The sequence below is a fragment of the Mustelus asterias genome, chromosome 18 (assembly GCF_964213995.1).
Source record: "Mustelus asterias chromosome 18, sMusAst1.hap1.1, whole genome shotgun sequence".
Lineage (NCBI taxonomy): Eukaryota > Metazoa > Chordata > Chondrichthyes > Carcharhiniformes > Triakidae > Mustelus > Mustelus asterias.
Window position 1 is genome coordinate 4,789,666 of NC_135818.1, and position 12,445 is coordinate 4,802,110.

A 12,445-nucleotide genomic window follows, 5' to 3' on the forward strand; every position below is an offset into this window, starting at 1 on the left:
TGTTTGGCATGGACGAGTTGGGCTGAAGGGCCTGTTTCCATGCTGTATATCTCAATGACTAATCAATATAGAAATAAATACAAGAATGGAGAGATTAAAGAAGTTGGGATTAGTGTTTTCCTTCGGACAGAGGAGGTTAAGGGGTTAATCCCTTAAGAAGGTTAATCGAGGTATTCGAACCTCTAAAGAGTTTTGATAAACAGTTAGGGAAGAATGCTTCCATGGACAGGAAAATTGATAACCAGAATACATATTTAAGCTAATTGGCAAATGAAGAGATCGAAACAGAAAATGCTGGAAATATTCAGAAGGTCAGGCAGCATCTGTGGCGAGAGAAGCAATCCCACCCAAGCACTATCCCCATAACCCCATGCATTTAACCTAGCTAGTCCCCCTGACACTAAGGGGCAATTTAGCATGGCCAATTCACCTAACCCGCACATCATTGGACTGTGGGAGGAAACCGGAGCACCCGGAGGAAACCCACGCAGACACGGGGAGAACGTGCAAACTCCACACAGACAGTGACCCAAGCTGGGGATCGAACTTGGGTCCCTGATGCTGTGAGACAGCAGTGCTAACCACTGTGCCACTGTGTTGCCCAACAAATGCACTGGGGAACAATGGCCATTCTCTGGTATGTTCACAAATGGATCTAAATCAAATAAACCTACAGTTGGGAGGTGACAAACTACTCTTAAACAGCAAGCCGTTTGACCCATGATGCCTATTTATAACATTGATTCTGTTCTGATACTTGCTGTCACACCACTGCAATATTTTACACCATCCTGAAATTGCTGTACCTACCAATCTTTGTGCATCACACAGAAGGAAAATGGAAAACTGGCAGCAATCTTTTCAAACTCCTCTTGGGAAATGTAGCCATCCTGATCATGGTCGTAATTTTTGAAGACAGACTGTATACAGTTAGGGAAAGAGTGAACACATCAAATTAACAATGGAAAGAGGCAAACATCAATACTAATATTCTGTTCATGTGAATGTGAATGGACTTGGCCTGCTCCTTTTTCTATATGACTAGACGGTGTTATTAGTTTCACATGGTACCCGCTTCATCCAACTGTCTGCCTCTGTAACAATATATTCCCCTTAAAAAGTGTGCTGTTCCATCAAGATATTTCGAATTAATTGCAGCCACACTTCTCTGTATAGAATATTTGACTTGCTACAGTGCAGAAGGAGGTCATTCGGCCCATCATGCTTGCATTGACAACAATCCCACCCTGGCCCTATCCCCGTAACCCTATGTATTTACCCTGCTCACCCCCCTAACCTACACATCTTTGGACTGTGGGAGGAAACCGGAGGAAACCCATGCAGACACAGGGAGAACCTGTAAACTCCACACAGACAGTGACCCAAGCCAGAATTGAACCCAGGTCCCTGGTGCTGTGAGGCAGCAGTGCTAACCACTATGCCACCCTTCTTCCATACCAACATTACTTTTTATTATAATATTGTGTTGCTGTTTGTACTCTGCCTGAATTCACAGCTCTAACTTTGCCGTCGCGCAGTGAGGGTGCTGAATCCTCTGATGACTCATGATAGTCAATGGCTGGAATCTTACTGCCCTGCCCACCGTGGGAATCAGAGCAGGCGAGGGGCGGACCTTGGAAAAGTCCATTGACTTTGGGCGGAATTTTACGCTTTCAGGACAAGCAAAGCCTTACCACCCGCCCAATGTGCGCTCTGCATCCACATTCCCAAATTCCTCTCTTGTAAAATGACCACTGAAGACAAGTCCAAACTGTTGGCTGAAAAATTATAATGCCAACTGCCAGCGCAAGCACAGAGCAGCCCGTGAAATCAAAGTTTATCATAAATTCAGCATTCAAATGAACAAGGAGGAGGCCATTCGGTTGAGGGGCTGAATGGCCTCCTCCTTGTGTGTAGGTTCGTAAACATCAAGAAGTGGAACAGTGGCTAAAACCTGTCGTTAGTGAATGCAGGCAATATTTCTAATTGACATTGCAATCCACTGTGGCAGAGATGATTTGATGCGCCTTGCTACACTAACTTTAGTGACTGGCAAAAAATAATTGAATTGTTTCATACAGGATTTAACAATATATACATTGTGTTCATGGTAGTGATGATGGGATACAAATCTTACGCAGCGGCAGAGGTGGGTTTAGCCAATTTAAGGAACTGTTGCTGCCAAATTTCAAACCAAAAATGCACTTTTGTTCATGAATTAGAAAATATTCAGTTCATTTTACAAAGCAGACAGTAGTTATAGAAGCAATGAGTGAATTCTGGATTGGTATCTAGTTGGATACTCGAATCCAGTGAATATGGACGCCATCTGCAACGTTTGGGTTGTAAGATCCCATTAAAACCCTCTTCCACATACGACTAACCATTCTATTGGCTCATATCAAAATGATTGCGTTTGTTAAAGGAGTGTTCAGATGGCCTTTCAGATGGTTAATCATCCAGTGCATCCTTCCACTATATCCTAATGTACATAGGGGAGGCCTAGGAGGAGGCAGTGGCATGGTGGTATTGTCACTGGACTTATAATCCAGAGACCCAGGGTAATGCTCTGGGGACCTGAGTTCAAATCCCACCACGGGAGATGGTGAAATTTGTAATTCAATTAAAAATATCTGGAATTAAGGGTCTAATGATGACCATGAAATTGTTGTCAATTGTCGTAAAGTCCCATCTGGTTCACTAAAGTTTTTTAAGGAAGGAAATCTGCTATCCTTACCTGGTCTGGCCTACATGTGGCTACAGACCCAAGCAATGTGGTTGATTCTTAACTGCTCTCTGAGCAAGCCGCTCAGTTCAAGGGGCAATTAGGGATGAACAACAAATGCTGGCCAACCAGTGATGCCCACATCCCATGAAAGAATCATAAAAACAAATTCCATGGAAGGAGTGTGAAGATGTAATAAAAATTAGAATTTTGAGTAAAGTTTCTGCAACCAGGCACCTGATTTGTAGGCCCCACTGGGGCCAAGAACAAAGTAAGTACTCTCACAACACAAGGTTAAAGTCCAACAGGTTTATTTGGTAGCACAAGCTTTTGGAGTGTTGCTCCTTCCTCAGGTGAGTGAAGAGTTGTGTTCACAAACAGGGCATACATAGACACAGACTCAATTTACAAGATAATGCCAAGATTTACAAGATCATTATCTTGTAAATTGAGTCTGTGTCTATGTATGTCCTATTTGTGAACACAACTCTTCACTCATCTGAGGAAGGGGCAACACTCCGAAAGCTTGTGCTACCAAATAAACCTGTTGGACTTTAACCTGGTGATGTGAGACTACTTACTGTGCCCACCCCAGTCCAACGCCGGCATCTCCACGCCAGGAACAAAAGCAGATTGGTGTTCTAAATACCAAAAAATCTGGCATTTCCTTGGAGATAGGATGAGAGAACGGCATGCAGCTAACATGCCTGCATGTGGCACATATCGCAATTGAGCTTATTAAGGGCTTCCGTGTTCCTTAGGTGCTGGGGACAGGTTTAGCTGGCTAGATGTGGACAGGTTTAGCTGGCTAGATGTGGACAGGTTTAGCTGGCTAGATGTGGACTCCATGCAGCAAATTGGAGAACCAGAGCGACAGGCAGATTGGCCATCCCTGTTCCGACAAAGAGTCACATTGGACTCGAAACGTTAACTATTTCTCTCTGCCAGATCGGCTAAGTTTTTCCATCACTTTGTGTTTTCATTTCAGATCTCCAGCATCTGCAGTATTTTGCTATTATTGTAGGCCATCCCTCCCTGTTTGGGTACAGCACCACGGCAGATGACCTCATGGAGATGGCCTCCGCCCACCACCCAAAGGGTGGTCCAGCTACAAATGTCACTGTTTATTTTGAATTTGAAGAGGTTTGGAGTGAGGGTGCTTCCATTTTGTAGTGCCCTCTCCCTCACTCACGGAAATCTGCTGCTGCTTTCAAGCTGGAAAGGCTCTGACTGGGCTTTCTGCTTTGAGAGCCCTGCTGTCCTTAATTGGTTGGGGAGCCTACAGTCAGGCCATTAATTGACCTCTCTGGGGAAAATCACCACAAGTGACTGTTTCCCACAGAAGGGGCTTCTGACCCACATGTGAATTTGACAGGGGCTCAAATGTCCATAGGAGAATCCCATGTTTAGGATTTGTGATCTGATATTGCTCTTCTTGTTGGGAAGCTTCTCTCATTCTCAGAATCTCAGTACTTAGAAACATTGAGCATTCTTTCTGTTCAATCTTAATAAATGAAGGGTGAGATTCTCTGACCTCCCAGCTGTGTGTTTCATGCCAGCGGGAAACATTCTGGAATGAAGAGCTTGTTGTATGAGGAACAGTTGAGGACTCTGGGTCTGTACTCGTTGGAGTTTAGAAGGATGAGGGGGGATCTTATTGAAACTTACAGGATACTGCAAGACCTGGATAGAGTGGACGTGGAGAGGATGTTTCCACTAGTAGGAAAAACTAGAACCAGAGGGCACAACCTCAGGCTAAAGGGACGATCCTTTAAAACAGGGATGAAGAGGAATTTCTTCAGCCAGAGAGTGGTGAATCTGTGGAACTCTTTGCTGCAGAAGGCTGTGGAGGCCAGGTCATTGAGTATCTTTGAGACAGAGATGGATAGGTTCTTGATTAATAAGGGGATCAGGAGTTACGGGGAGAAGGCAGGAGAATGGGGATGAGAAACATATCAGCCATGATTGAATGGTGGAGCGGACTCAATGGGCTGAGTGGCCTAATTCTGCTCCTATATCTTATGGTCTTATGGCAGGATTCTCCGATCCCGCCGCTATCAAGGGGAATTCCCATTGATGTCACTCACACCAGCAGGAAAGCTGCTGGCTGGGGTGTGCTGCCGGCAGGATTGGAGAATCCCAACAGCGTGAACGGCTGGAGAATTCCGGCCCATATCTGTCCCTTTTTGAGATTAAGTGGTTTGTGCAGAAATATTTGGTTTCTTTATGCTGGATATGTGATGTAGCTGTATTGTCCTTTCACAATCAGTTATGACATTTCATTATAATTGTCGAAAAGAGAGCTAGTAACGAAATGTATGACACAGCATTATCTTTGGGAAAAACTTACGTCAACCATCCGCTGAATATGTTTACTGATGGTCTTGGGGTCAGGCTTTGTTGATACTCCAGGGGCCCAGTCTGCTACTACAGGTGGCTTGCAAGGAGTCGCTGGCTAAATGGTTCAATGATAAAGAATAATCAGTTACTTTTAAACTGCAAACCATCCATGGGAAGACATTTCCTTCACGTGTTGATATGATTGTTGGATACTTTTATCAGTTTTGACAAATTTCAAACAAATTTGTTTTACTGCGTTAGTTATTGGATGTTAATGTGGTTTAAGTTACTTGTGTCAATGTCAGTACTTGTTGTATCTTATTCTGTCCTAAAGAGATTAACCTTTGATAAGCAACAAAGCAGATTTTCCTTTACATGTTTTAGTTACTAAATTAATAACAAATTTATGAGTTACTTATCTTGTAATGGTTTAGAATTTTATATAGAAATTAAATTATCTAGGAATATGAGATAGTAAGTTGTTCTTGCATTCATTAAAAAAACAGGACCAAGATAAGGCAGCTAATAGTTACACAAGATAAACTCATAGGTAATGACAGTGAAATGCCAGAAATATTAAATAATTACTTTACCCCGGTATTTAGTAGGGACATTAACATGTGAACATGACTCTAGAAGTTGAGATTAAAAATGATAAAAAGATGTTTAAAATAGAAAGGGGCAGATAATCGATATACTAATTAAACTTAGACAGAGTGACAGGCCTATGGTCCAAGTGGATCTCATGATGAAAGAAATTAGGGAAAGAGGTAGCCATGGTAATATTACACAGATAAAATAATCATCAGAAAAGGGAGGTGATGGCCTAGTGGCATTATTGCTAGACTATTAATTCAGAAACTCAGCTAATGTTCTGGGGACCCGGGTTCCAATCCCGCCACGGCAGATGATGGAATTTGAATTCAATAAAAAATGTCTGGAACTAAGAATCTACTGATGAAACCATCATCGATTGTTGGAAAATCCCATCTGGTTTACTAATGTCCTCCGGGGAAGGAAATCTGCCGTCTTTACCCAGCCTACATGTGACTCCAGACCCACAGCAATGTGGTTGACTCTCAACTACCCTCAAGCAATTAGGGATGGGCAACAAATGCTGGGCCAGCCAGAGGTGCCCATGTCCCACGAATAAAGAAAATCGGAAAGGGAACAGCAGCGGAGGACTGGCGAATAGCCAATGTGATTTCCTATATTTGAAAAGGGAGATGGGACAAGTCCAGGAAGCTGCAGATCAATTAACTTAATGTCAGTGGTAGCAAAACAGCAGAGGGATCTGGAGGATACAGATTCACAAATCGCAAAAAGTCACAACGCAGGTTAATAAGGCCAACAAAACAAGTGAAATAGAGGGTTCTTTTCTAAAGGGAATAGAATCGAAAAGCAGAGAAGTTGCCTTTTACTTTTGTAGAAGTTAGCCCACTTTTGGAGGACTGTAAATAATTCTGGTCTCCATTTTATTAAAATAGCATAGAGGCACGAGACAAGGTGAAAATAAGATTTATTTGAAAGCTACCAGGATTGAGAAGTTAGAAGTATCAGGAAAGATTGAACAAACTGTGTGCAGTATTGGTCCCCGTATTTGCGGAAGGATATATTGGCCTTGGAGGGAGTGCAGAGAAGGTTCACCAGGTTGATACCAGAGATAGGGGTGTTGATTATGAGGAGAGACTGAGCAGATTGTGTTTGTATTCGTTGGAATTTAGAAGGCTGAGGAGGGATCTTTTGAAACCTATAAGATAATGAAGGGGCTGGATAGGGTAGAGATGGAGAGATTCTTTCCACTTAGAAAGGAAACTAGAACTAGAGGGCACAGCCTCAAAATAAAGGGGGCTCAGTTTAGGACAGAGTTGAGGAGGAACTTCTTCTCTCAGAGGGTGGTGAATCTCTGGAATTCTCTGCCCACTGAAGTGGTGGAGGCTACCTCGTTGAATATGTTTAAATCACGGATAGATGGATTCCTGATCAGTAAGGGAATTAGGGGTTATAGGGATCAGGCGGGTAAGTGGAACTGATCCACTTCAGATCAGCCATGATCTTATTGAATGGCAGGGCAGGCTCGAGGGACTAGATGGCCTACTCCTGCTCCTATTTCTTATGTTCCCTATGTTCCTAAGCTCGGGGCTCCTTACTCCTGGAAAAGAGACACTAGATTGACCTGGTGGAGGTTTCTAAGATTTTGAAAGGGTCTGATAGGGTCGCTGTAACGAATATGTTTCCACCCATTGTGGGAACAAAACTAGGGGCCAGAAGTAGAAGGTTGTCTCTCCAACAGGGGTTCTGACTTTACTCAGAAAGTGGTTAGAATGTGGAACTCATGATTGCTCGGAGTAGTTGAGGCAAGTGGCATAGTTGCATTTAAGTGGAAACTAGATATGTTCATTCGGGGGAATGGAATAGTTTTATTAAACTTTTGAAGCTCTTAAGTTTATTAAATGAAGAAAAAAAAGCATAACAAACACCAAACACTTTTCTTATTTGCAATAATTCAGGAGAAACTTTTTTATGGAGACAGGCTGAAATGTAGAACTCAGGACCACAATGAGTAATTGAGGTGATTAGCATAGATGCATTCGGAGGTTAGGTTTTTGGGGTCGGACAGGGAGAGGACATGTCCCCTTTTCCTTGTGCTCTGCCACATTTCTTTCGGCTCACGTCCAACCCTTGTGGCCCCCTGTGATGACTAGCCCTTATATTTTGGCTTGTTGTCTTCTTGTCTCATAGAATCATAGAATCCCTCCAGTGCAGAAGGAGGCCATTCGGCCCATCAAGTCTGCACCGACAACAATCCCACCCAGGCCCCATCACCCTAACCCCACATATTTACCCCGCTAATCCCTCCAACCTACACATCCAGAACAGGAAGGGGCAATTTAGCATGGCCAATCAACCTAACTCTGCACATCTTTGGACTGTGGGAGGAAACCGGAGCACCCAGAGGAAATCCACGCACACACGGGGAGAACGTGCAGACTCCACACAGACAGTTACCCAAGCCGGGAATCGAACCCAGGTCCCTGGCGCTGTGAGGCAGCAGTGCTAACCACTGTGCCACCGTGCTGCCCCGTGTCTCCTGGGCCTTTTCCTTTTTTAAAAATATTATTACACTTGTTAGCTTTCTCTTGTGTGGGCTGGTGAATGGGGGGTACCCTTGTGTGGGGGTGGGGGGAGGGGAAGGCGGGGGTTGTGGGGGTGGGAGGAAAACAGGGTGATTGTCTGGTTCTGCCGCATGTGGTTGTTGAGGTGTGTGTTAGGGGGAGGGGACTGTTAGGTTGGAGATTTATGTGTTTCTGGAGATTGGGGTGGATGTCAAGGTAGTGTGTGTGTTGGAGAGTCTTTTGGGAGGTTTCCTGGCTGGAGAGGGTTAGGAAGCTGGATAGATACACTAAAGAGAAAGAAGACTTATTGTGGGAGTTAAATGAAGAAGGTATAAGGTAATTAAGTCACGGAGAAAATTCCTGTGAAAGTGAGTAAACTTTTGGACAATTATGCAGCAACATCTGTGCACATGATCATTCCATTTTGTTTTCAAGGCAACAGACATTTCAAAACAGGTAATCAGTGAATTATTCTAAATTGACTTAATCTGGAGCAGCCCTATTGGACAGGCGAAGACTAATGAAAGAGGACCAGGCAAGTACTGGGGCATTAAGTAAATGGACAGATATATCTGGACTTTAAATTACCTGGGAGTAATTTTGACATTGGCTGATAGCGTAAAGCAGACAATATCCTATCAGCTGCTTGTAATCTACCTCCATTGAAAACAGGTGGCCGATCCAAAGACAGATTGATCCACTCCACATTTTATCAAATTCCGATATTTTGCAAATAAATCCAAAATGGGTCAGTTCAGTCACTTAGCTTTTTGAATCGATTGGGATCAGCACTGACCCTGTATAATATTAATAAATGCTGAGACAAACTGGTTTGTGCTCTAGGTTTTATAGAATCATGGAATCCCTACAGTGCACAAGGAGGCCATTCGGCCCATTCAATCTGCAACGCCAACAATCCCACGCAGGCCCTTTCCCCGCAACCCCACGTATTCACCCTGCTAGTCCCCCTGAAGGGTCAATTTAGCATGGTCAATTAACCTAACCCGCACAACTTTGGAATGTGGGAAGAAACCGGAGCACCCAGAGGAAACCCACGCAGACACGGGGAGAATGTGCAAACTCCACACAGTAAGAAGGCTCACAATACCAGGTTAAAGTCCAACAGGATTTATTTGGTATCACAAGCTTTCGGAGCGCTGCTCTTTCATTAGGCTAGTCTTACCTGATAAAGGAGCAGCGCTCTGAAAGCTCGTGATACCAAATAAACCCTGTTGGACTTTAACCTGGTGCTGTGAGCCTCCTTACTGTGCCCTCCCCAGTCCAATGCCGGCATCTCCACATCAAACTCCACACACACAGTGACCCGAGGCCAGAATTGAACCCACGTCCCTGGCGCTGTGAGGCAGCAGTGCTAACCACTGTGCCACCGTGCCACTCTGTGCTACTGTGCCAAATTGTATGAATATCTTTTCTTTCAACTAAAAATGATTCCCAGATAGGTTGCAAGTGCTTTCAAACTGAAATCAGTGACTCATTTCTTTAGGAGCCACGGATCACCTGACTCGAATATAATCCAAACTGATTGCCTTTCGACTCTATCTGTGAGAAATATAATTGATGAGTACACAGCTATCATCAGCAAAGGGTGTCGTAACATGGCGTTTAGTGTGAAATACCAACATTATCTAATTGAAATAGCCTTACTGGAACTTTATTGTTGCGTGGCTCACGTGCGTACGAAAGCTCGTAAATTTCATCTTCCGAATAATAGAGATCCAAAGAAAGCTGAAATAATGGCAGAATATCAATTACACAAACAGTTTGAAATAAACATTTCAGTTTTTACTCACTCTGCTATATATATATGACTCATTTTCAGCAGCATCTTCTATTAGCAATTGACAGGTTTGCTAATTTGGAAAGACTACACTCATTCATTTCAATTAATGACTTAATGATTACTGATTACTCAAACCACACCAAATACCGAACAAGAAACACCAGTCACCGTGGTTACTGATGGATTATGATAGAATGGTAGTTGCTGGAGTCACGCTTCATATAATTGCACCAAAACCTCCTTTTAATACAACCCAGATACAGAATATCGCAGGAAAAGATCTCTGTTGTGGCCAAACCTTTTGATTTTGTTCCATTTTCTTTCCTGTACCCTCTCTTTGGACTACCTCACTGGGGTACGACTTCACAAGCATCTCGTCCCAGCCCAATAGGACCTTACCCCTGTGAGAATTATTCCTGTGAGCAGTAACAATGAGGGCCAATGGGTTAAGTGCAGATAGACTGACGGAATGAGGAACTTCAGTTACCTAGAGATAGATCGGAGAGGTTTCCCTTGGAGAAGATAAGGTTGAGAGGAGACTCGATGGAGGTGCTCAAAAACATGAATGGTCTGGACAGAGAGGATAGGGAGAAACTGGTCCCACTGGTGGAAGGATCAAGAACAAGAGGGCAAGGGTTTAAAGGCATTGAAGCAAAGGCAATATTGAAGAAAGTTGCTTTTCCACATTGCTAGTGACCAGGATCTGGAATGCACTGCCTGGGAATGTGATGGAGGCAATTTCAATCGAGGCTTTCAAAAGGGAATTTAATTGTCTGAAAAGGAAGAATGTGCAAGGCTACGAGAAAAAGGTGGGAGAATGCCATTTGGTGAACTGTTCCTTCCAGAGAGCCGGCACAGATACGATGGGCTGAATGGCCTCCTTCTGTGCTGTGACCATTCTGTGACTCAAGGTTTTATCCTGTCCTCACCAGCTGTTTATTATGCTCTAGGTAAGGGATCTGGACCCTGACTGATAGGTTGGCTGGAATTTTACCACCCCGCCTGCCACAGGAATCGGAGTGGGCGAGGGGTGGACCATGGACAGGTCTGTTGACCTCGGGTGGGATTTTACGGTTTCTGGATGAGTGAGGCCATAAAAACTTTCCCATTGTCTTTCCTAACCCGGAAACAGTGTGGCTAACCGTAGTGACTCTCTTGCTGTACCACTGGAGGTCAGCAAAGAATGGGTTTAGAATTGGAGGGCAGACCATTGGAGTAGCTCCTTGGGATTTTTTGAACACAGGAACATTATGTTCAGCATTAAAATCTTCCTGGAGGATCACTGGTAAAGTACATCGTAACCAGACAATGCAACAGTAAACTAGTGTCCAATATGAACACCCAATAACCTTACTGGAAAACAAGTGCTTAATCCACACATGATAAATGTGTGACTCTTCTCTAAGTCATTGCTACGTGAAAGGAAGCTGTCACTTGTCACAATATTTACCACGAGCAATTCTCCCCTAGTACCAAAATCAGGGTGAATGGGCATCTCTATCTCTTTACCCTCCCACCACACCCAATCCCAATATGACCAAGTAAATAGGCAAGGTGGTTAACATAACCCAGCCTTCCAGCGATACAGCAACTGAGCAGGCAGCTAGGAGATGCTTAGGATTTCTGGTGACCACTCATAGAATCCCTAAAGTGCAGAAGGAGGCCATTTGGCCTATCGAGTCTGCACCGACAACAATCCCACCCAGACCCTATCCCCGTAACCCCGTGTATTTTCCCTGCTAGTCCCCCTGACACTAAGAGGCAATTTACCATGGCCTATCCATCTAACCTGCATATCTTTGGACTGTGGGAGGAAACTGGAGCACCCGGAGGAAACCCACGCAGACACGGGGAGATCGCAAACTCTACACAGAAAATGACCCGAGGCCAGAATTGAACCCGGGTCCCTGACGCTGTGAGGCAGCAGTGCTAACCACTGTGCCACCGTGCCACCCTCATATTCTCAATATCCTTGAGAAGTGGACTAGGCTGCTGACCACCCAACTGCCACCGACACCCACCCTCTCCCCAGCCACCCCACCCGACTCGACTACCTCTGACCCAAATCGATTACCCCCCCTGGACCAGACTACCACCTCACACACTCTGCCACCTCATCCGCCTTACCCATTCACTGATGTTCAAACTGGACATTTAAACTTACAATACAGCAGCTGGGTGCGCTCCCCCTGACTCTATTCCATTGTGACTGAGCCCCCTACCGGACCCTGCGCTCGCATTTCATAGAAGAGAAATTCATAGAATCCCTACAGTGTAAAATGAAGCCATCCGGCCCATCGAGCCTGCTCCAACAACAATCCCACTCAGGCCCTATCCCCGCAGCCGCACATATCTACCCCGCCAATCCCATTGACACTGGGGTCAATGTAGGATGGCCAATCAACCTAACCTGCACATCTTTGGAGTGTGGGAGGAAACCGGAGCACCCGGAGGAAACCCACG

At 44.5% G+C, this 12,445-nt stretch overlaps 1 protein-coding gene across 1 annotated transcript in view; it reads right to left on the bottom strand.

The window, feature by feature from the left end:
* Positions 1 to 12,445, bottom strand: part of LOC144506921 (RAS guanyl-releasing protein 1-like) — a 112,106-nt gene that overhangs the window by 17,074 nt on the left and 82,587 nt on the right. Inside the window, exons 10-12 of the mRNA XM_078233303.1 lie at positions 9,847 to 9,927; positions 5,076 to 5,180; positions 811 to 920 (exon numbers count right to left, since the gene is read on the bottom strand). Coding sequence (XP_078089429.1) covers positions 811 to 920; positions 5,076 to 5,180; positions 9,847 to 9,927 — 296 coding nt within the window. The remainder of the gene's footprint in view (positions 1 to 810; positions 921 to 5,075; positions 5,181 to 9,846; positions 9,928 to 12,445) is intronic.